The sequence below is a fragment of the Triturus cristatus genome, chromosome 1_2 (genome assembly GCF_964204655.1).
Source record: "Triturus cristatus chromosome 1_2, aTriCri1.1, whole genome shotgun sequence".
In the NCBI taxonomy this organism is placed as follows: domain Eukaryota; kingdom Metazoa; phylum Chordata; class Amphibia; order Caudata; family Salamandridae; genus Triturus; species Triturus cristatus.
In genome coordinates, this window is record NC_140580.1 from 294,368,692 (window position 1) to 294,395,238 (window position 26,547).

The 26,547-nt window shown below is 46.2% G+C and overlaps 1 protein-coding gene across 2 annotated transcripts in view; it reads right to left on the minus strand.

The window, feature by feature from the left end:
- The window catches only part of NUDT13 (nudix hydrolase 13), a 620,793-nt gene that overhangs the window by 336,503 nt on the left and 257,743 nt on the right, over positions 1–26,547 (minus strand). For both annotated transcript variants that reach the window (XM_085603801.1, XM_085603802.1), the window contains exon 5: positions 22,442–22,548. In XM_085603801.1, coding sequence (XP_085459927.1) covers positions 22,442–22,548 — 107 coding nt within the window. The remainder of the gene's footprint in view (positions 1–22,441; positions 22,549–26,547) is intronic.

The following is a 26,547-nucleotide window of genomic DNA, read 5'->3' on the forward strand; positions in this document are numbered from 1 at the left end:
ACCACTCTACAACACTCTACTCCATTCTATGCCTCACCACTTTAAAACAGTCTACAACATGCCACTCCACTCTATAACATTCCACACCACTGCACTCGAAACGCCACATCACTCCACTCTACGACACTGCACTCTATGACACACCACTCCACTTTATGTCCCTCCACTTTAAGACACTGTATGCCACGCCACTCTATTACATACCACTCCACAACACGCCACTCCATGACATGCCACTTCACTCTACGCCATTCCACCCTATGGCACGCCACTCCACTCTATGAAATACCACTCCACTCTACGGCACTCTAGGACACTCTACAATTCGCCACTCTATGACATCTCACTCCGCTCTACGCCACCCCACCCCACTCCACTCTACTATACAACACGCAACCCCATTCTACGACAGTCCACTCCACTCTACGTCACTCCACTCTATGAGAGGCCGATCCACTGTACGAGAGGCCACTCCACTCTACTACTCTACTAGATGCCGCTCCACTCTACGAGAGGTCGCTCCACTCTACGACATGCCGCTTCACTCTACGACATGCCGCTCCACTCTACGACAGGCCGCTCCACTCTACGACAGGCCGCTCCACTCTACGACAGGCCGCTCCACTCTACGACAGGCCGCTCCACTCTACGACAGGCCGCTCCACTCTATAACAGGCAGCTCCACTCTACGACAGGCCGCTCCACTATACTTTATGATACTGACACTCTATACAAAACTCCACTCAACGCCACTCCAGTCTACGACATGCCACTTCACTCTACGCCCCTCCACTCTAAGCCACTCTATGACACGCTACTCCACTCTACACCATTTCACTCTTCAATACTCTACTACAGAGCCCGATTGAGAACTGGCACCTATCATAGGTTGATAACATTCCCAGATAGCAATGATTGGTCCTCAAATCTAATTAAATGTCCTTGTGATGACCTTGCAATGCAATCATCAATACATTGTGTTCTTTTTTGTAAGTTTTACATTTGGGGAAGAAAGAAATATTTGATTCCCCTCCTTAAGATCTGGGGTTTAAGGCAGTGTAGACCTGCGTATTTAAAGTTGCTTTTATTAGAAGATGAAATAACTATTAACGCCGTATCCAAGTTTTTAAAATTTGCAATTCGGTGTAGATCTACTATGGATTAATTTTTAGTGCCTGTTTTCATGTTAGTCATCCCCTTTATGATGTACTCAAGTTGTATGTATTTCGATTTTTATTCTTGTATTTTTAACTGTATTTATTCTTATTGTGCTTTTATGATTTTAACTCTAAAATCGAATAAAGCTATCTTTGACTTGACTTGACTACTCTACTACACTCTATGCCCCTCCCCTCTATGCCTCTCCATGATACACCACTTGACTGTAAGCCACTCAACTCTATGACCCTCCAATCTAAGACATTCTACGACATGCCACTCCAGGATTCGCCTCTCCACTCTACAACACGCAACTCTACTCTACACCACTTCACTATACAACATGTACTCCAGTCTATGCCCAACCACTCTACTCCAGTTTATGATACCCACTCTACAACACGCCACTCGAACCTTCGACATGTTGCTCCACTCTACGTCCATCCGCTCTGAGACACTTTATGACATGCCACTTCAATCTACTTTATTACAATATCTCTACGTCACTGAAATCTACATCGCTATGACATGCCACTCGACACTATGACGTGCCATTTCACTCTAGGACACGCCACTCCACTGCATGATACTCAACGGCACTACACTCTACGAGATGCCATTCAAGTCTATGACATGCCAGTTAACTCTACATCCTTACAACGTCTACATGAGCCCCCTCGCGGCCATCGCACGCCAACACAACCTCAACATAATCTCCTACGCCGACGACACCCAGCTGATCCTCTCCCTGACCAACGACCCCGCCGCCGCCAGAGCCAATCTGCACGAAGGGATGAAAGATGTAGCCGAGTGGATGACGACCAGCCGCCTGAAACTGAACTCAGACAAGACGGAGGTCCTCATCCTGGGCCCCTCGCCCTCCGCCTGGGACGACTCCTGGTGGCCCCCCGCCCTGGGCACCGCACCCAAACCGACAGACCACGCACGCAACCTGGGCTTCATCCTGGACTCCTCCCTCTCCATGACCAGGCAAGTCAACGCCGTCTCCTCGGCGTGCTTCAACATCCTACGCATGCTACGGAAGATCTTCTGGTGGATCCCCACCGAGACCAGGAAGACCGTCACCCAGGCCCTCGTCACCAGCCGACTGGACTACGGCAACGCCCTCTACGCCGGTACCACCGCCAAGCTCCAGAAGAGACTCCAGCGGATCCAGAACGCCACAGCCAGACTCATCCTCGACATCCCACGAAACAGCCACATCTCCGGACACCTGAGAGACCTGCATTGGCTCCCCGTCAACAAAAGAATCACCTTCCGTCTCCTCACCCACGCACACAAAGCCCTTCACGACCAAGGCCCGAGCTACCTCAACAACCGAATCAACTTCTACGCTCCCAAACGCCACCTCCGATCAGCCAGCCACGCCCTCGCCACCGTCCCCCGCATCCGAAGAGCGACAACAGGAGGAAGGTCCTTCTCCTACCTGGCCGCCAAGACCTGGAACTCCCTCCCGACCGACCTGCGCCTGACCCAAGACCACCTCTCCTTCAGGAAGAAGCTGAAGACCTGGCTGTTCGAGCAGTAACGGCACCCCCCCCCCCCCAAGCGCCTTGAGACCCTACGGGTAAGTAGTGCGCTCTATAAATGCCTTGATTGATTGACAATCTAACACACGTCACTCCACTCCAGACTAAGACATGCCACTGTACTACACTCTACGACACGCCACTCCATTACGCTCCATTCTACAACACTCCTCGTCACTTTACTATACGACACGCCACTCCACGACATTCCCTCTACCACACTCCATTGTATGAAACACCACTCCACTCTACGACACTCAACTCTTCACCACTCTACAACGCTGCACTCCACTCTATGCCCCTCCACTCTACACCACTCTACTCCAGTCTACAACATGCCACTTCACAAAACTTCACTCTACGACATACCCCTCCAAGGCCCCTCCACCTTAAGACACTCAACGCCACGCCACTCAAACTCACCACTTGATTGTACTCTATGACACACCACTTCACTTTACAACAAGCTATTCAACTTTATGACACTGCACACCACTTGACTCTAAGATACTCTACAAGACGCTACTCCACTCTAGTCTAAGACACGCTTCTCGACTTTATGGCACTCCACATCGTTGTACTCCACTGTACAATACGCCACTTCACAACACTCTTTGACACACCAGTCCACTCCACGCAATTCCACTCTATGCCTCTGCACACTATGCCACCCCACTCTACGCCACTGTATGAGAAGATACTCTACGACACTCCACGCCAATCCACTCTACACCCATCCACTCTAAAACAATTTACGCCACTCCACTCTACAACACACCACTCCACTCCACTCTCTTCTACAACAAGCCATTCCACTCTACGACATGCCACCCCTCTCTAAGACAGTCCACTAAACTCTACAACACTCCATGCCACACCACTCAACTTTACCACACACCTCTCCACTGTACAGCATTCCACTCTACTTTATGACACACCACTCCACAACATGCCTCTCCACTGTATGACACTCCACAATACTCCACTCTATGACATGTCACTCCACAACACACTACCCCTCTATACACACGCCACTCTACTCCTCATTATGACACACCACTCTATAACATAGCACTCCACTATACAACACTGTACTCCACTCTATGCCTCGCCACATTATGCCACTCCACAACACTGTATGACACACCACTGCACCCTAAGACATGCCACTCAACTCCATTCAATGACACATATCTCCACACTACACCACTCAACTCTAAGACACTGTACAACACAGCACTCTAGACTTGCCTCTCCACTCTAGGATACGCTATGACAGGCCACTTCACTCTACGCCATGCCAGTCTAAGACACTCTACGACACGCCACTCCACTCTACTTTACAACATGGCACTCCACTATACGACACTCCATGACAGTCCACTGAACGGCACTCCACTCCGTGAAACGGCACTCAAGTATATGACATGCCACTCCACTAAATGCCCCTCCACTTTAAGACACTCTATGTCATACCACTCCACTCTACAACACTCTACCCAACTCTATGACCATCCACTCCATACCACTCTACAATACGCAACTCCACTCTATGAAACTCCACTCTACAACACGCCACTCCACTCAACTCCACGCAACTTCTCTGTACAAAACGACAATCTATGCCCCTCCACTCTAAGATACTCCAGCACCGGCCACTCCACTCTACTCTACAACACGCTACTCTACAATGCTGTACTCCGTTCTATGTCCCTCCACTCCACCCTTTGACATGCCACTCCACTGTAAGCCCCTCCAATCTGAGATACTCTATGACATTCCACTCAATGACAAGCAAGTACACTGTACTCTATTACACGCCACTCAACTCTACAACAATCTACTTTATTTCCCTCCACTCTGCTACACTTTTACATTATGAAATGCCACTCCATTGCACGCCACCCCACAACAGACCACTCCACAACACTCTACTCCACTCCACTCTATGCCCCTCCACTCTACAACATGCCACTCCACTCCATGAAACGGCACTCCAATCTACAACATGCCACTCCACTCCACTCTATGACATTCCACCCCACCCCACTTGACACACCACTGCACAACACGCCTCTCCACTCTATGACATGCCACTCCACTCAATGCCACTCCACTGTTGCCCCTCCACTCTAAGACACTCCACTATGCCACTCCACTTTACTGTATGACACGCCACCGCACGGCACTCCACTATACAAAATTCTATTCCATGCCACGCTACTGCACTATATAACACGCCACTCATCTCTACTGTACAACACTCCACTCTATGACACTCCATGGTACCACACTACATGTCACTCTACTCAACAACACACCACACCACTGCACTCTATGACATGCCACTACACTCTAAGACACTGTATGGCACGCCACTATTGAAACCACTCCACTGCACGCCACTACCCTCTACTCTACTGCACGCCACTCAATGGCACTCTGCAACATGCCACTTCATTCTACACTCCTCCACTCTAAGACACCCAACGATAAGCCACTCCACTCTACTCTATGGCATGCCACTCTACAGCACAGCACCCCAATCTACGACAGTTCACTCTACTCTACGCCACTCCACTCTAGGATCGGTCACTCTACTCTATGATAGGCCACTCCACTCTATGATAGGCATCTCCAATCTAAGGCACTCCACTCTATGACATGTCTAATTCACTCTACTTTATGACATGACACTCCACTGTAAGACATTTCAGGCTAAAGCATGTCACTCCACTCCACTCTACACCATTCCACTCTACTCAAGTCTACGAGATGCCACTATACCACACGCCACTCCACAACATGCCACTTCACTATATGACACTTCACCCCACTTCACTGTACGCCACTCAAATCTCTGCCCCTCCAGTTTAAGACATTCTAAGACACGCCACTCTAGTACATGCCACTCCACTCTACTCTTGACACTCCACATCATTCCACTACACAACACTGTACGACACACTATGCCACTCTACTCCAGTCTAAGACATGCCACTTCACCCCACTCTATAACATGCCAAGCCATTCTATGACACACCACTCCACGATACAGCTCTCCATGCCACTCCACGCCACTCTGAAGCATGCTACTCCAAGTCCCTCCGTTCTGATACACTGTACGACATGCCACTCTATGACACTCAACTCTACCATAGGACTCACTCTACACTACACCAATCAACTCTACAACACTCCTCTCCACTCTATGCCCCTCCACTCTACGACATGCAACTCCATGACACGGCACTCCACTATACGACATGCTACTCGAGTCTATGCCTCTCCACCCTTTGCCCCTCCACTTTATGCCACTCTACTCCAATGTGTGACACTCCACAGCATGCCACTTCACTATATGGCATGCCAGTCCACTATATTATGTGCCAGTCCATTCCATGACACTACATTTCATTCAACTCTACACACGCCACTCCACTCTACACCATGGTACTCTATGATACTCCACTCTATGCCACTACACTTTAAAACACTCAACTTCACTCTAAGACACTCTACTCCTCCCTATGCCACTCCACAACACTTTATTCTACTCTATGCCCCTCTACAACACTGTACTCCACTTGACTACACTCTACGCAATTCCCTCTAAACCACGTCATGCCAGTTTACTCCACTCTACTCTGACACACTACTGAACTCTACTGTACTCCACTCTACTCTACTCTATGCCACTAAACTCTACCTCACTTCTCTACCCTACTTAATGATACTCCACTTGAAGACACTCTACGAGACACCACTCTATGACATGCCACACCCTCCTACTCTATGACACATCACTCCACAACACATTACTCTATGCCCCACCAATCTACTACAATGATTGATAAGGCACTCAATGACATGCTACTCAACGACATGCCACTCTACGACATGCCACTCTACGAAATGCCACTCCATGACACTCCACATCAAGCCACTCCACTGTGCAGCACTCTACTCCATTCTATGCCAATGCACTCTATTCCACTGTATGTCATTCCACTCTGCGATAATCCACTCTACGACAATTTCCTCAACTCAACACTCAGCTCTATGACACTCTACTCCACTCTTCCACTCTATGACACTCTTCTCGATGACACTCCACAGTATGACACGTCACTCTTCTCTATGCCACTCCACTCTGAGACAATCTATGACATGCCACTTCACGACATGCTACTCTACAACATGCCAAATACGACATGCCACTCTAAGACATGCCACTCCATGACACTCCATATCAAGCCACTCCACTGTGCAGCACTCTGATCCATTCTATGCCAATGCACTCTACTCCACTGTATGACATTCCATCCTGGGATGCTCCACTCTACGACCATTTTCTCTACTCGACACTCCGCTCTACTCCACTCTATGACACTCTTCTCGATGCCACTCCACTCTATGACACGTCACTCCACTCTATGCTACTCCACTCTGAGACAATCTATGTCATGCCACTCTATGACACACCACTCCACTCTACGCCACTCAACTCTACGACACCATGACACTCTACGACCCACCACTTTACTCTATGACATGCTATTCCACCTCACTCCATGCCATTCTACTCTATGACTTGCCACTCCACACTTCTCCACTCCACAGAATAACACACCACTCCACAATATGACATGCCAGTGCACTCGACACTCCATGCTACTCCACTCTAAGACACGCCACTGTAAGAGATGTTCTATGACACTCCACTCTATACTACTACACTCTACGACACTCTATGCTACTCTACTCTAAGACACCCTACTGCACTCTAAGAAACTGTATGTCACTCGACTGCACTTTACGCAACTCCCCCATCCTCAATCCAAGCTACTTTACTCCACTCTATGACACACTACTGCACTCTTCTCCACACCACTGTACAACACTCTACTCCACGCTATGCCACAGAACTCTACTACAATCTACGACACTCTTTTGCACTCTACTGTTTGATACACCACTCTGACACTCCACAACACTCTACTCCATGCCCATCCACTCCACTATATGACACATTGTGATTCACCACTCCACTCTATGACACGCCACTCCACTCTATGACACGCCACTCCACTCTATGACACGCCACTCTACTCTGTGACACGCCACTCTACTCTATAACACACCACTCTACTCATGACAATCCACTCTATGACACTACACTTTAAGACACTCAACTTCACTCTAAGACACTCTACTCCTCCCTATGCCACTCCACAACACTTTATTCCACTCTATCCCCATCTACAACACTGTACTCCACTTGACTACACTCTACGCAATTCCCTCTAAACCACGCCATGCCAGTTTACTCCACTCTACTCTGACACACTACTGAACTCTACTGTACTCCACTCTACTCTACTCTATGCCACTAAACTCTACCTCACTTCTCCACTCTACTTAATGATACTCCACTTGAAGACACTCTACGAGACACCACTCTATGACATGCCACACCCTCCTACTCTATGACACATCACTCCACAACACATTACTCTATGCCCCACCACTCTACTACAATGATTGATAAGGCACTCAATGACATGCTACTCAACGACATGCCACTCTATGACATGCCACTCTACGAAATGCCACTCCATGACACTCCACATCAAGCCACTCCACTGTGCAGCACTCTACTCCATTCTATGCCAATGCACTCTACTCCACTGTATGTCATTCCACTCTGCGATAATCCACTCTACGACAATTTCCTCTACTCAACACTCAGCTCTATGACACTCTACTCCACTCTTCCACTCTATGACACTCTTCTCGATGACACTCCACAGTATGACACGTCACTCCACTCTATGCCACTCAACTCTGAGACAATTTATGACATGCCACTTCACGACATGCTACTCTACAACATGCCAAATACGACATGCCACTCTAAGACATGCCACTCTATGACACTCCATATCAAGCCACTCCACTGTGCAGCACTCTGATCCATTCTATGCCAGTGCACTCTACTCCACTGTATAACATTCCATCCTGGGATGCTCCACTCTACGACCATTTCCTCTACTCGACACTCCGCTCTACTCCACTCTATGACACTCTTCTCGATGCCACTCCACTCTATGACACGTCACTCCACTCTATGCTACTCCACTCTGAGACAATCTATGTCATGCCACTCTATGACACACCACTCCACTCTACGCCACTCAACTCTACGACACCATGACACTCTACGACCCACCACCACTTTACTCTAGGACATGCTATTCCACCTCACTCCATGCCATTCTACTCTATGACTTGCCACTCCACACTTCTCCACTCCACAGAATAACACACCACTCCACTATATGACATGCCAGTGCACTCGACACTCCATGCTACTCCACTCTAAGACACGCCACTGTAAGAGATGTTCCATGACACTCCACTCTATACTACTACACTCTACGACACTCTATGCTACTCTACTCTAAGACACCCTACTCCACTCTAAGAAACTGTATGTCACTCGACTGCACTTTACGCAACTCCCCCATCCTCAATCCAAGCTACTTTACTCCACTCTATGACACACTACTGCACTCTTCTCCACACCACTGTACAACACTCTACTCCACGCTATGCCACAGAACTCTACTACAATCTACGACACTCTTTTGCACTCTACTGTTTGATACACCACTCTGACACTCCACAACACTCTGCTCCATGCCCATCCACTCCACTATATGACACATTGTGATTCACCACTCCACTCTATGACACGCCACTCTACTCTATGACACGCCACTCTACTCTATGACACGCCACTCTACTCTATAACACATCACTCTACTCATGACAATCCACTTTATGACACACCACTCGACTTTATAACACCACTACCTTCTATATCACACCTCTACAAAACAAACTTAAACTCCACAAACATTGGAAATACTAAATTTGTAGTTATAACCAAAAGTTATATTAGTGCACTACCAAAAACTCAATATGACTTGTGCACCTCTGTACAGTTACAAAGACTAATTAAACGATAATTTGTACTTTCCCCATTTACTGCTTATACCATTTCAAATTACATCACTGCTATATCTAACTATTCGGCTGTATATATTGTAACAACTGTGGTGGTATTATACGCCTAACCTTTTTATTACCCCACACATCTGCCAGTTGCAAGCATAGCACTTATATACACAACTAGTTGACCTTTTGACTACTCTTGTTGTACTAACTTAGCATGTAATTAGGGCACTCGCCTGACAGTTAGCTACTTGTTTCAATAGTAGCCACATATTATTCTGTTATTCTTTATATTCATTCCACCTCAATATGAATTTGTGACCACATACATTCATTTACGTGTTCAGTAATGGCGCTCTAACAGGCACCAAGCCTCCCCAATTGCTAGTAACCATTACAGGATTGTCGGTTACTCCATTGGCACCGTTTTACTAATGATTTAATTAGATATACGCTGCTATGCAATATCATGCCATAATTGTTATGTTGCACAATGAAATTTAATTTGCATTTAACTGTTCTATTGTTTGTATACCTTCGTACTCATATACTAACACGTTACAAGATGGCCGCCACAATTTTGTCATTATTTTGCTATTGTCAGCACACATGCGCAACGTCATTTGGAGTCTGTTTTCCATTGCTATGCTCAACCATAGCCTATGTAAATCATGCAGCTCTGATGCAACAATTGTGTGAACAAGACATATATATATGTATACTGAAAATGCAAAAATAAAAAACAGACCCTGAATACTCTTCTGTTCAATTGAACATTCCTCAAACCAAACACCCCATATCAAGCAAAAGCAATTGCTGCCAACATTGCAAATAAATCTTTAAAAAACACATTAAAAAAACTGTGATGCAACAGCCAAAGGGGAAATTTTGGAAAGAAACATTAAAGAATGGTTGTCATTCAAGAAGAACAATACTCAGGACATAATCAATATTATTACTTCAACTAACATATCACCATTGGTCAGTGGTCCTCAAACGTTTTAATGCTGTGTCCCCCTCAAGGGTAAAAAATATTTTTTTTAGCCCCTCTCAGAATTTTTCACAACTATTCTATTAAATTGGCAATATTTAAATATGTCTAAAGTGATTAAAACCTTGCAGTTAAGTACTGTTATCTCTTTCAAAAAGGTAATCAAATACATGATTGCCAAACATACTATTCTGGTCAGTTAGGTCTCACAATAGTGTACAATTATTCACAGTGTGATTATCAGAAATAGGAGGGGGGGAGGTTAGAAGAATATTTGGAGTCCCATCCCCTTTGACACATACTCCCAGCCAGGATACAGGTATATAAATGACAAAACAACGTAGTGATGGCCCATTAGAGAGTTGTTAACTGCAGTTTAATATGCTGTTTAATATTTTCTTTGTTTAAAACAAAACGCTTATCAGCATGATGCCTCTTTTGGCCAGAGCCAGGTGCCCTGGATCACTGAAGGCTACCCCCAGGGGGGCCCGCCCCTCAGTTTGAAGACCTCTGCCATATGTAGACAATAACATCACTGCAAACTTGCAAAAATTATGTGTCAAGAACATTGCCCTTCTAACCCTCAAAACAGAAATGATGTAGGAATATTCAGATCAGCACTAGAATTGGGACAGATTACCCCTCTCATCAAAGAGTATAACCCAGCGCAAATGGACTTTCGGAACTTGAGGCCAGTCTTCAAACTAACCTCTAAAAATCATTGAAAAGGCCATCACTGTCACAAATTTCTAACAATGACTTCAAACTTGCATCAAAGACGATTGTGACTTATATGCAGTATGGAGACTGCAACCCTCAAAAGAGTGTATAATATGCTCTGGACAATGGTGATGCGTGCCTTTTGGTACAACTAGCTCTAACAGCAGCTTTGGACACCTTTGAATATGACAAACTACTCTCCACAATCTCCGTTAAATTGGTAATCAAGGGTCAAGTACTACAATGGTTTGCATCTTTCGTCTCTGAAAATGTGGTAAACTATGTTCCTTCACATCTCCTTCCCTGCCAGTAAAATAGGGTGCACCACAAGGTTTCGTCATTTCACCTTTAGTATTCAGTCTATACATGGAGCTTGATAGTGAGGTGATACAAAGAGAGAAGACTCTTATCTACCACATCAGACATCGCAGCTTTAAATTCATCCCTAGAATATCTGATGGACTAGATGGGGTCCTTTGTCTTCTACTCTTGTAAAAGGACACATCACCACCAGTCCACAAATGTCTCCTTCAAATTTCAGACTTTGTTATTTCTCCCAAACTGTTCCCTTCAGCCAAATCATTGAGATTCACCACATATGAGCATTTCACAGCACATCTTGCAAAAACTTCCTATTGGACTTGGCCCTTTTTGCAGGGTCATCCCAGAACTTTTTGCCTTCCTCCTGTATTTTTTCTGACTTGTTGGTGGTGGTGGTTTTATGACTTTGGGCACTTTATCACTGCTGATCAGTGCTAAAGTGCATATGCTCTCTTGTAAACTTAGTAAGATTTGTCTGCACCTGTTTGGCATATTTAATTTACCTGTAAGTCCTTTGTACAGTGGTATCCCATATACCCAGGGCCTGTAAATTAAATGCTACTGGTGGGCTTACAGCGCTGCTTGCGCCACCCATCGAAGTAGCCTTTCAAACCTGTCTCAGGCCTCTGCCACTGCAGGGCCTGCATGCGCAGTTTACTGCCGCCGTGACATGGCATATAAAGTGGTTGCCACATCTGCAACTCCCCCTTTTACTACATATAAGTCACCCCGAAGGCAGGCCCTAGTGAGCCCTATGGGCAGGGTGCTGTGTAGGTAAAAGGTAGGGCATGTGCCTTAACTGTGTGGCATGTCCTGGTAGTAACAAACAGCCTATTTGGGTTCTCACTCTCATAAGTTTGCATTGGGGATTCCCTGATATGTGCTTCAGTGGTAATTTGTGATCTGAGAGGAGTAGTGTGACCATGTTTCATATTTTTGGAAAAGTAGTGATAAATCCTGCTTATTGGTGAAAGCAGATTTATTATTACTATTTTAGAACTGCCACTTTCAGAAGGCATTTCAGTGTGATCATGTGTCTTTGTGCCTCTGCTGGTTTGTGAATTGACTGTCTGTTTTTGGAGTGACAGAGACAGGGTATGTAAATTCTCTTCAGACAGCCACTGGGGGGTTGAGGTAGGGCACGCCTTTCCTGGATGAGTCAGGGCTGGGCTGAATAGACCTGGGCTGTATTAGAGTAGTGGGAGGAGATTCCTCTGCACCTGATTAGACCTGGTCGGCCCTGAACTATGCTGTCTCCACCTCCTGCCAGGAAACTACAATAGTGAGGACAGAACTGGTTTGGACTGGGCTCAGAGCCATCTGCCACCAGAAAATTAAAGACATTGGGACTATAAGTAAAGGGGTTGTGACCCCACATAAAATGAAGAGCACCGTGTTGCCTGGGAACCAGACGCTGCTGGTACCATATGTTGCCCAAGAGGATTGCTGGGATACCAGGGAACATCCATCTGGACATTGTCTTTGTGGGCCGGCCTGACCCTGCTTCCTGCTCGGGGTCCGAGTTACCTCTCAATGCTTTGTGGCTTGCCCTGGGTGCTGGCCTGTTGCCCCTTTTGCTTGGAGGGGAAGCCCTTGAGGAGCACTGTGTAGGAAGTCCTAGAACTAGCACGCTCAGCGCTGCTCGTGCCTCGTGTGTACCAGTGAAGTGAGGGGAGAGCTGAGGCAGGAAGTGCTCACCCTCTCGCCTTTCTGCTGTCTCTCCATTGGTACAGGTGACTGGGGTTTGGCTGTTTGGCTCCAGGCTGCCCACCGACCCAACCAAAAAGGGAAACCGGAGCCTCGCAGGCTCACATCAGCCCAGTCCAAAGGAGTTCGCAAAGCAGAACAGGGCCGGCGGAGACTTCGCTCCGTGTCCCGCCTGCAGGGGGCGTGGTGCTGCCGAGGAGCCCCACGGGAAGCAGAGCGTGTCGCGTCTCTACCATTGCAGCGAGCCCGAGAGAGTGGAGATGGGAGACATTGCTCCGTGTTTTACCTGCCCAATGGGGTTATATGTGATGGTGGCCTAAAATATGCGCACATATTACAATTGGATGTCCTCACCATGGGTTGGTGATGTGTGCAATCTAAGAATATTCATCCCATTGCCCTGCTTATTATTCATGTGTCATACTGAGCAGTTTATGCCCTGATGTGGATATATGTGATGTTATATTGCCAGGAAGAATATTTCCATAATGTGTCCATATTGCAAGTGTTTACTATGGTGCACTGCTAATGATGTGTATGCATAATGTTTTATGCTAAAGGTAGTCCTACCAGTAGTTACTAGGTGGTGCTAACTGGGATGTTTATGACCATGACCCGATTGGTCAAGTGAATTATGTAATCCCTGTGAAGTGCCTTGTGATGTAATGTAGTTTTTATGGATAATACAAAGGAAATTTTTATATAACCTTGTGTGGAGTCTCTTGTGTGGTGTGCTTAGTGTGTCACTGTTGTTTGAATGTGTTGCTCAAACGCTTTACACAGTGCCTCTGGGATAAGCTTGACTGCTCTGCCAAGCTACCAAGGGGGTAAGCAGGGGTTATCTTCAGTGTGTAACTCCCTTGCCCTGACTCGAGTGGTGGGTTCTGCCTGGCTTAGGTGCATACCATAGCCAACTAGAAACCTTATTCCTAACACTGCCTCATTTCAGCTATTCCTACTTAGGAAACAGAACATTGACATCTCTAACACTACTTCAACACAGCACTGTCGGTCATTGCCTTCTCTCAGCTGGAAAGGTGTACTTGTCTCCACAAATCAACCTTTCCTGTCAAACCCATTCTCCATTCAACAGCTTACTTTTTAAAAGGTGCAAAAAGATCAGATCACATAACCACCATCAGAGTGTTCTACATTGACTTCCTCTAGGAAGAAGAATTAACTTTATAGCGGCTTGCATAACAAGCACAGTGCTACATATTAGCCTGCCAAGACACCCAAATCAAGAACCAATGTCCTGAGTTTTTGTTATCGCTCCTTGTGAACTGCTCTGAAGCAGATAGTTCTGAGCTATATAAATGTCTTAATAAATAATATAAATAAATAAATGCAGATCTGTAAGAAATATGGCAGACAATTAGTGACAGTGGTAAGTTTTGGTATATCAGGTTTTGTGCCGATCCATCCAGGGGTTTCGGGGGTGGGGGGAATTAAGAATAAGTGGGGGGAAAAACGTTAGTTCCCCACAGGAATTTTAGCTGCCCGCTACAAAACAAAATGCTAAATGGAACTACACAATACCACTTTGGGCCAAACATAAAATAAACCAAGTGAATGATATTTTCATGCAACAACATTCTTTAAAGTCATTCTTAGAAATACAACTGCGCCGGCCACCCGCGTGGTCTTTGGAGTGTGGAAGGAATTAATGGTTAAGATGGGGTGGTGGAAACAATTGACAAGGAAGACTCCTCTTTGGCAGAGTGGTCTTATGCCATAAGTGTTCACATTAGTGGGGTTTAAGCAATGGGACACCATAGGAATTTCCATGTTGGGGAATGTCATGCACGGTACCATGGTGAAATCCTTTCAAGAGCTCAGAAACGAGTATGCCATGCCACATACACAATTTTATAAATACCTGTAACTGAGACATGCCCTATCCCCATACACTGCGCACTTAGACTCTCTTCCGGAGTTCAACCCAATTGAAGCAAAGGTATTTATGGGAGATTTAGGGGATCATAAAACTGCAAAGATATATCAAACTTTAGTGACAAACCTATCCACGACTTTAGATTCAATGAGGGAAAAATGGCAGACGGACTTGAGTCCCCTTGATAGTGACGATTGGACAGAGGCCCTGGAATCCCCGAGTGGTGCAGCAATAGCATCTTGCCTCAGACTTATCCAGTTTAAATATGCTCACCGTGCCTATTTAACTAGATACCGGCTTTGGAGGGCGGGGCTGATAGCTTCCCCTATGTGCCTGTGATGTGGCAGTGAGGAAGGCACACTTCTGCATATGATTTGGGGGTATACTACGCTGGGCAGGTTTTGGAGGGGAGTTACTCGTTGTTTATCAGAAGTGTTGGGTTGGGACATACCTCTCTCACCTAAGCTTGCACTGATGCATATCACGGACGAAATTGGGGGAAATATCTATAAAAGACATCTGTTATTCTTAGGCTTTACCCTGGCAAAAAGGGACATAGCGAGGGCATGGAAGGATCCGCCTCCGCCCAGATTAGTTGCCTGGAAGGTGGATCTTGACTGGTGTATGGGCCTGGAACAGCCTATATTCAAAGCGCAGGGTTGCCCGCAAAAGCAATTTAAAATATGGAAACGATGGGTAGATTACAGGGGTCTCCTACTAGAACCACCCCCACCACCGCCGGCAGAAGTAGAAACCATATGAGGCTATTTCACAGGTCAATCATGTTGATACACTAGATTATGACATACATAGATGGAATTGATGGATATGACCATTGTTCTACTATGTGGTACATGACACAGTTGTTTGTAATGTTAGGGGCTGTCATTTGCAGACCCAAATTGCCTATTTCCTTGTTTTGTAAATACTATATAGAAGTCACCTGCTCCGAAACTATCACACTGTATAATCTAAACATTTGCTTCTTTGTAACATATGTGATTACTTTATCTGATGACTCAATAAAAAGAGTTTTGAAAAAAAAAAGGCATTCTTAGAAATACAACAAGAATTAGGACTCCCTTCTTCACAACTCTCTAGATATAATCAGCGTACAGATGCCCTTTCATCAATAATGAAAACAAACCAAAACATAACCTTCAAATTCCCAATTACACCATATATACATGTGGAAGAATTTCAAGGGAATTGTCTCTGGTCTACATAACATCTTCGCTGAATATTCATTCTCTAATGACACCACTTCCACATTACAACAGTGATGATCTTTATGATCAAATATACAATTGTTGGATGAGGTTTGGGACACCTTACTGGAAAACTACAATAGAGGGCTCAGAGATTCTCAACTTAAATGTAGTCATTTTAAAATATTGCATCGCTGGCACTGGCCACCCTCTAAGTTATATCAAGCCAGATTAAGCCCTGACTCCCTCTGTTGGAGATGACAGGAAGCTGATTTTGACTTTGTTCATATATTGTGGGGATGTCATAAAACGAGTACTTTTTGGTTTTCGATTGAGAAATATTTAAATGACTGCCCTCCCATTAACATTTCCTTATCTGCACAGTTGTCGCTTTTGCATGATATTTTGGATGTATCCCCCATGTCAATACACACTTATGAATGGCTTTCCACAGCCCTTGGTCTTGATAAAGTCAACATACTATGTTTTTGGAAGATAAATGTACTCCTGACAATTCATTCCTAGTTTGAAGATATGTATGAAGTGGCAAAATTTGAGAAAATGATTAATAAACTAAAGGATAACTTACAAAAATGTTATTGTGTTTGGGGCCCTTTTCTGGAACTACACTAGTTATAACATAGTTATCGCATATTTATTTAGGAGTATAGCTATCATGTATGTTTTATTCACTCAAGTGTTAGTAAATATATTCAAAAGATATGTTGAGATAATTATTTTCATATACATGTGACTGACATACTTGGATGTTCTTTGTTCTTTCCTTTTCTTATTCAATTTATCTTCAAATGTATCATTTGTATTTTAAGCATGATTATATTTATATGCTGAACATAGCCAGTTTTAGTTCTGGAATATTAATACAAATTGGAGAAAAAAAGGAACTACACAATACTTGACATAAGGCTAGGATTGTACTCAGAAGATGGATTTTGATTTTTGGTAGAAAAACATTTATGTTGAGAGGTTTGTTTTTCAAGAATGTGTTGGATGGGCTTAGATAGTTAATTAACAGTATATCTAACAGTATATCTTGACCATTAATTTGTGAAACATCTGCAGACCTTGGTCCTCGGACCCATATTTAAACAAGCATTTACAATGCAATGGTCTCGGCATTGTTAAAGTTAGAGTTATTGGCATTGCTCATGACATTATTTTTGTTCATGTTTTTGTTTTTAAAACATTTAAAGAAACGGCATTGTTATTTACAATGTCAATAGCTTAATCACTCTCAAAGGCAAGACCTATCGCATTTGCACCCACTCACTGAGCCACACACACACAAAGCCACCCACACACACAGAGCCACCCACACAGAGCCACTCACATAGAGCAACCCACACATAAATAGAGCCACCCACAGAGCCACCTACACACACACACACACAGTTACCGACACACAGACAGAGCCACCACGCATAGAGCCACCTACAAAAAAAGCCACCCACACAGAGCCACACACAGAGAGCCTCCCACACACACACAGAGCCACCCACACACACACAGAGCCACCCACATAGAGCCACACACACACAGCCACACACACAGAGCCACACATACATACAGAACCACACACACACATAGAGAGCCACACACATAGATCTGGACACATACACATTGATCTTGGGAGCCAAAGCAGAAGTGGCACCCACTTCACCTCCTGTTCAAATGTTAACTGGTCTCTTTGTTGCTTATGGCTGTACTCGCGTGTTAAACTGGTACTAATGGTGTAAAACCTTTGTCCATGCAGTTTTAACATGTAAAAATGACAAACTAATTAAGCAATACCATCACAAAATGCACCGCATTATGATGCATAATGTGCCTTGTAGTGCCCCATAATTTAGTCAATCCTGCAACATAATTGGCTCCTTTCCTGTTGCATAATTCAAATGGCTTTGCAGGTACCATATTGCACCAACATCACTACAAGATTAATGGGGAGCCTTAACCGTCCCAAATGTAATGTTAAGTGCGCAAAACCCAAATTAAATATGGATGAATATTTATACCATTAGCAAAACCAAATACGTAGAAATACAAATGGAAAATGCAAAAATAAAATACCATAAACTGGGAACCCTAATTATACCTGAAAGTCATACACGGGACAAATATCAGAAGATGTATCCCATCTATGTTTGCACCACAATGTTAATGCAAATATTGGTGGATAGGGCTGGTACCCAGGGCCACTCTAACGATACGATTCTGCGGCAGTGCAGTTTTCTGCACAATTATGGGTTTGCCTCATTTGCCACTTAACGAATCATCTGCTGCACAATATGCAGAAGTGTAGGTTCTAGCTGAAACAGGTCAAAAGTTACCAAATGGAAAAAACGCTGCAGCAACTGTTGCTGCGTATTAGAAGACCCTGTTCAATTGTTAACTGGTCTCTTTGTTGCTTATGGCTGTACACGCGTGTTAAACTGGTACTAATGGCGTAAAACCTTTGTCCATGCAGTATTAACATGACAAACTAATTAAGCAATACCATCACAAAATACACCGCATTATGATGCATAATGTGCCTTGTAGTCCCCCATAATTTTGTCAATCTTGCAACATAATTGGCTCCTTTCCTGTTGCATAATTCAAATGGCTTTGCAGGTACCATATTGCACCAACATCACTACGAGATTAATGGGGAGCCTTAACCGTCCCAAATGTAATGTTAAGCACGTGACGTGTGACTGCCATACTTAAGTAAATACATTCTCGCATGAACAAACCTAAGGGGCCCACACCACAGCAGGCCCAAGTCTGAATAATCACTAAGCTACGTGCACTATGTACAGCAGCGCCACATGCACAACTCGCACAGAAAAGAACTTTCCTCTGTCCAACACCTGAATCTGATCCCACTTCTTGGACCCAGCGAGACTTCTCCTCATGCCTTACATCCAAGAACCACATAAAGCACAAAGCCCGCAGCCTGCCCCAGAACCCTTAAGTCGGCTGAGAACCGCAAAAGAAAGAGTTAGGAGAACATATGGTAATACGACCTATCTCGAGACCAACACCTTCCACACAGCAAACCAATCCCAACATACACAAGGGTCCCAATCTCCAAAGCATCCCCGAGACCACAACTTACAACACCCCGCAGCATTCTTACGCAGTTTCTGCTCCTTTCACCAGATCACACCTTAAGCGCTCGCCTCCTCAACACCCACAACTTTCCAGCAACCATGAAGACCCTAAACAGCAATACTCCAAGCTCCGTACTCGCTGCTACCAGTAAGTACACCAAGCTTACACTGATCAGTCTGCTAAACATGTCTCAACGCCCGTCAGCCGGCACCAGGGGTCACGTCCTCTCCGGAACACCCACTTTAACAATCACACCCAACACAAGCTAGAGGCGGGTTTCACTCGGTGCCGATGGAGGAGCACGAACACACGCAATTGTGCGAACACCATTACTTTGTGCAAGCATTACAGCACACGCACACATCACAGCCTCCAAGCATTACAGCCACACGCACACACCACAGCCTCCAAGCATCCACATGCACACACGACAGCCTCCAAGCATCCACACGCACACATCACAGCCTCCAAGCATTACAGCCACACGCACACACCACAGCCTCCAAGCATCCTCAAGCACACACCACAGTTTCTGTCTCGGTATCCCCGGTTCCGGGGCGTGCTCTCATTTACTGTAAGTCATCATTGTAAGGCACATAGGCCCCCCTTGCGATTGCCTCGCCCCACCGAGGTGGTGCCCTGGAGAGGACTGGATCCAGCAGGGTTGCGGCCTCGGCTTCTGCTCGCCGTCCTTGCTCGGCAGCAGCAAAGGGGCCGGAGTCCAGGGCATCCGAAGTGAGGCTTTCAAGCCCAGGTTAGAAGTCAAAAGCAGCATTTCCAAACACACTTCAATGAAAGACGGCTACGATTTCTAATACAGCATTATTTAAATCATTATTATTGGCTCCGTTACGGAGCTCTCAACACAAACTAAATTGTTGCTGCTAAAGATCAGGAATTTAGTTGCTGACTCACCTGGGCATACTCCAAAATAAATTGACGCCGGGAGCCCGAGGGTCTCACTTAACCCAGACAGGAGTGTAGGGTGGGGGGGTGAGCCCAGGAAAAGGGAGGGGCCAAGAGTATGCATTAGCGCTGAGGCAAGAGAGGGCGAGGGGACAAATCACCCAAGCGGCAGGCCGCAGATTCTCCCGGAGCAGGCACATCCATCAGAGCTGCGCGTCACGTCACGGGGTAGCTTCGGCCCGCCATGAACACCACCATCTTTAGCCCGAGGAGAGGGAGCGAGCGCCAGGGGGAGGAGAGCGAACAGCGCCAGCCGGAGAGGATAGGGGGAGGAGAACAGAGCAGCAGCCGGTCACAGGAGCACCGAGGAAGCCGAGAGCAGGGGGAGGGGACGAGCACCAGCCGGGCCGTGTATGGGGTACCATGGTGGACGGGGATGACGCCATGAACACCACCATCTTTCTCCGAGGTCAAGCAGAAATGCCTCGGAGAAACGCAGCTTCATTTACGGATTCGGGGCGTGGTTTTCTTTCTCTCCTCTTCCCATTGGCTGGAATGTAAAACACGCCCCCGAATCCGAAAAAGACGGGGCTTAAATGGACAGACGCCCCTCTCCTCCAATGGCTGGCCTCTGTTTAGGAAGCCAGCCAATGGAGAAGAGGGGCGGGTTGAAGCCCCACACTAAGAAACATAAGATCTCGCCGGCGAGACTGCTCAAGCGCAGCCTACGCAGGCCGAGACCTAAAAAAGAAGAAAATCAGGTCGGAGAAAGGGGCATTTTTCCTCTCACCACTGGGGGATCCATGGTCCAGGAACAGGGCAAAGGACCCAAGAACTTTAGCTCGCCAAAAAAAGAAAATGCCTTTCCACATTGCATACAACACTTTGAAGTTTGAGAAAGAAAAGTAAATACTAATCTACAGGCTGAAAGAAGCAGAAATTTGTAAGAAGACAGAAGCTGATACCTGTCTTTGAATGCACAACAAATGTGACAAGATAGAAACAAGATTTAAAGTAATCTTTATCACTCAATCACTTTCTTAATGAACTGAACACCTGTTCGTTGCCAGCTTGCACCTCTCACGCCAGAACAGGGCAGTAGGCCCTAAAAATAGCTCGCCCTGATAAAATCTGACTCGCCATAGGGAGTGGCAGAGTAGATTTTTTTCGGTCTGCAAGTGAGACCAACTGAGAGAGTTATTCTCACCAAATCCAGCAGCTTGTTGAAGAACTAAAGAAAGCAAAAGTAAATCTAATTAGTGAAAATTGATTTCCAGCAAAATTCAAAAGAATAATCCACCACCACATCAGTCAGATCACTTTCTGAACAGTGCAGGGGCAGTACAACTCAGGCCGGTATTTAGGAGTCAGAAGAAGGAAAAAAAGCAAATGGTAACTTGTAGTACCATACCCAATGAAAGTAGTGTGGTAATATGATGGGCATGGGGTTCCCTTAAATCTTTTAGATTAATTTGCTTTCAGTGAAAGTGGGCCTATTCCTTTTCAATATTGTTTGCAGCTGATTTTGTAGTTATTTTCTGACTTGATGCTCATGTTTGAGTTACATATTTGTTGGTAGATACCAATAGCTTTTTCTGGATATATTGGCTGATTTGCTGAATGAGATGTTTAATAGTGTATGATCTCAGTAATGGAAAGATATTTTCTTCAAGGGCATGGTAGGCTGAAGAAAATATCCATAGGAATAAAGCTGATTATATTCCCCCTACATTTCACATTATCCCTTCATCTCTGTTTTTCACACAATACTCTTCAGAAAATCTTTTAATAAATGTTAATCACAGGCACAAGCCGGATTTTTTAAGTATATTAAAAAGCTGGCACCTACCCGAGATAATAATGGAGCATCTGTTCCATTAAGCAGAAAGAAAGCCTTTCTTAGGTCAGTAAATTTTCCCTTGAGTTCTGTTTCCATTGTGGATTTTTCTAAAGATCCTGAAATACAAGAGACTAATTTATCACCAGCATTTCTCCAGTGCATTATCATACATTGCAGCAGTATTTGAATATATTAGTTTTATATTGTTTGTGCAAATAGACAAAAGTAAACCACAGCAGGTAACCATACATTTTCATTTGCATAAATCCACAGCTCTAAGATTTAGAATGGGCACGCCAAATCAGTCAAGGAACTGTGCATTCAGAAAGCTCTCTGACTGACACAGTGTGTCACTTTTCTATGGTATTACAAGAAACATAATTGCATAATTTATTCACACTATTAGTAGCATATTTTCACGGTCTTTGGAGTTTATGTGGGTAATAAAAGGTGATTATCACCCATGTATCTCACAACTGGGTTTGAGACACATGGGAATTATGCCTCATCAGGCCATTATGTAACAAGCATTGGCATAGCCAATAGGTCTCGCCTTTGGGACCTTATAAGTGTTTAGCCATGTAACAGTTAATGTTGTTGCACCAAGGATATTGTGCTGCATAACTAAATACTTATAAGGTCCGAAAAGCGAGACCTATTGGCTATGTCAATGCTTGTTGCAGATTGGCGTGCAGTTTTTAGGACTGTCAGCATCCGTGCAAACTTCTCTCGTGTTTAGGTTGCTTCAGGGGTACAGCAGAGGCGCAGCTCGCCAGCTCGGGTTCCAGCGACCCCCACTCATGTCAGTGCTGGGTGAGTGGCCAGGGCTCTGGGTGGCTGGGAGGGGAGGGGGTGCGGTCATTCCTCTTAGGGCTGCTGGTGGAGAGGGAGATGTTACCAAGTCTGAGAACAAAAGGGCCAGAGCTGTTCAATTATCAGAATGGCATCTCCGCACGGCAAGTACTCTGTGATGGAGCAATGGTGGGACGGAGCGATCAGTTTGGTGATGTGACCCCCCCCTCCTGCGTGCATTGTGTGGGGTGGATGCATTGTCTGGGAGTGTTTTGCAATGGGACGGCCCCAGACCTGCGTGAGGTGCAGTGTCTCTAACGCTGGCGTAGCAAGTGTGTCATAAACCCTCGTGCAAGCAAGAAAAATACCCCCACGCCGCAGGTTTGTGGCAACATGTAACCATTCCTGGGCCACTGTGACACTGCTCCTACTGCACTAGTCCCAGCTTCGCCCTTGGTTTCAGTGTGTTTGAGGATGTGACCGCCCATCCTAGTGCTGTGTGGGAAGCTGTGTCTGCAGGAATGTGACTTGAGTACTGTGTGGAGAGTAGTGTCCGTGGTGCTGTGACCTCAGTGCTGTGTGAGCGTGCAGTGTCTCTGTGTGTCTAAGGATGGCCGCCCCTGTACTGTGAGGCGTGCAGTATCAGCGGATAAGAACTCCCGGTGCTGTTTGGAGTGTTGTGTCCGTGGGATGTGATCTCCCAGAGCGCGTGGGCTGCGGTGTCTCAGTTCGTAAACCTGGCCGTCCCAGTGCGGTTTGTGTTGCAGTGGATGCGGGGATGCGACTTCTCAGTGCTGTGGGTTGCAGTGGCTCAGTGTGTCCAGGGGTCACCGCTCCCGTTCTGTGTGAGTTGCAGTTTCTGCAATGATGTAGCCTTTTGGTGCTGTATGGGGTGCAGTGTCTCTGTATGTCAAGAGTCATCGCCCCAGTTCTGTGGGGGTTGAAGTGTCTTCCGGGATGTGACCTCTCAGGAACCTGTGGGTTGGAGTGTCTCCCTGTACCTAGGGGTAATGTCTCAGGGCTGTGTGGGTTGCAGTGTCTGAGGGGATGTGACCTCTAAGGGCTGTGTGAATTGCAGTGTGTGCGGGGATGTGACCTCTCAGGGCGGTGTGGGTGCAGTGTCTCTATGCATCTAGGGGTAGTGGTCGCAGTTCTGTGTGCGTTGGTGTCTGCGGGGATGTGACCTCTCAGAGCTGTGTGGGTTGCAGTGTCTGCAGGGATGTGACCCCTCAGGGCCCTCTGTGGGTTAATCTAGGGGCAGTGGTCGTAGTTCTGTGTGAGTTGGTGTCTGCAGGGATGTGACAGCTCAGGGCCCTGTGGGTTTCAGTGTCTATGTGTGTGTGAGGGTCACAGTCTCTGTTCTGTGTGAGTTGCAGTCTGTGCAAGGAAAAGGACTCCATGTGCTGCTGTGTGGGGTGCGGTGTTTCGTCTCTGTGTGTGAGTTGCAGTACCCGCTGGATGTGACCTCTCAGTGCGGGGTGGGTTGCAGTGTCTCGGTGTACCATGGGTCCCAGTTCTGTGTGGGTTGGAAAATCCGCAGGGATGTGGCCCCCTGCTGTGTGGTTTGCAGTCTCTTGGGGTGCCTTAGGGTGGGCGTCTCTGTTCTGTGTGGGTTGCAGCGTCTCTGTGTGGCTCGGGTACACACTCCCAGTACTGTGCGAGTTGCAGGGTCTGCGGGGATATGACCTGTTAGTCCTGTGTGGGTTGCAGTGTCTCTGTGTGTGTCTTTGGTTCACACTCCCAGTCCTGTGTGAGTTGCAGTGTCTGCGGGAATGTGACATCTCAGTGCTGTGTGTATTGATACCATGTCCTAGTGCTTCTAGGAGTCCCCGTTCCAGATCTGTGCGGGGCACAGTACTCGGTACGCCTAAAGGTGTCCATCGGAGTGCTGTATGTAGTGCAGTGCCCCAGTGTGCCGGGGGTTTTGACCACCACAGTTCCGTGTGCTGATGTACGCCATATGCATTGATTCAGTGGGAGTGCAGTGTGCTGTTCCTGCCACCCCGGGGCTGTATACGGGTTTAAGGGCCATAGACTGACTCGGTGTGTGTCCGGACACTGCCCACTGCTAGCGCTGTGTGTGGGGTGAGAACATTCAACCCCACGGACAGTACTGAGGTGCACAGAGCCCTCATAGCTGTGCGTGTACTGGATCAGCCGGTGTAGTGAGCTCTTGCTCGACGGGGTATGCTGGCTGGCTGTTTTTTGTTTTGTTTTGCAGTCTTATATAGTGCAAACTCGACCCGAAGGTAGTGGAGAGCTTTACAGGAGAACCAGTTACATTACACAAGAACACATTCCCTTTTGGAAGGCAGGGGGAGATGAACTGATTTGCCTAGAATCACAGGATGGTGAGCCGACACCGTGACTCGAACTTGGTTCCCCAGCTTTCCGCTCGGCAGCTCTGGTCATTACGCCACATCCTTGTGCTTTAGGGAGATTGCCTACCGTCGAGTTGTGTGCCTATGCTCTGTTTTTTTACCGTTCTGTTGCAGAGAGGGCTTCTGTGCCCCTAATGTTGTGTTCAGTGCGCCACAGTGATGCAGTGCATCAGGTGTTGATGTGGAAGGAGGGGGTCTGGGGACACAGTGAGGAGCAGCGGGTTATAGAGACTCCAGAAGTGTGCCTGGGGTGGTGCTGTCCCTCTCGTTCCTTAGTATGCGGCAGGCTAAACACTCTACGCAGGGTACTGCCTATAAATAATAAGTCACCACATAGAGTGGCAGAACTGTTCCGATCTCAGACTCTCAAAATAAAACTCAGAATAAGTAAAGTTTCACTCTGAATAAGTAAGATTTAGTAGCTCGTCGTTTTGTCAGTCAAAAAAGCTGAGACATGGCGATAAATGGGATTTGCGCAGGATCACAGTTTTGGGAAGCGGATAACTCACACCTACCGATTCTTAAGGCCACAATTCCCAAAAGAAATGGGAATCATACTTATTTGTAACTCACAACCCCCTTTTGACCAGCGTAGAAGGTCGAAGCAATAATTTGGGGATCTGGGTAGGGTAGTGATTTGAAGGACGTAAATGCGCTTCATGTATGATCCTTCACTATTGTCAGTGATGTAAAAATAACAACAACAAGAGACAGCTGTAAAAGGAGAGAAAGATTTCTAGCTACTAGCAGTTCCACGAGCTGGAGCTTTCCGCACAATCCAAAAAGTAACTTTTTCTGTAGATTCTGTAAACTCTGTTAGAGCAAAAGTACAGGGCGCCGACCAGGAATACGAAAAAGCGAGAAACGCAACTCAAATTGCGCTTATTATTTTACTGCGTGCTCCCAAAGTCACACCGTGCAAGTATAACTGTGCTGATTAAA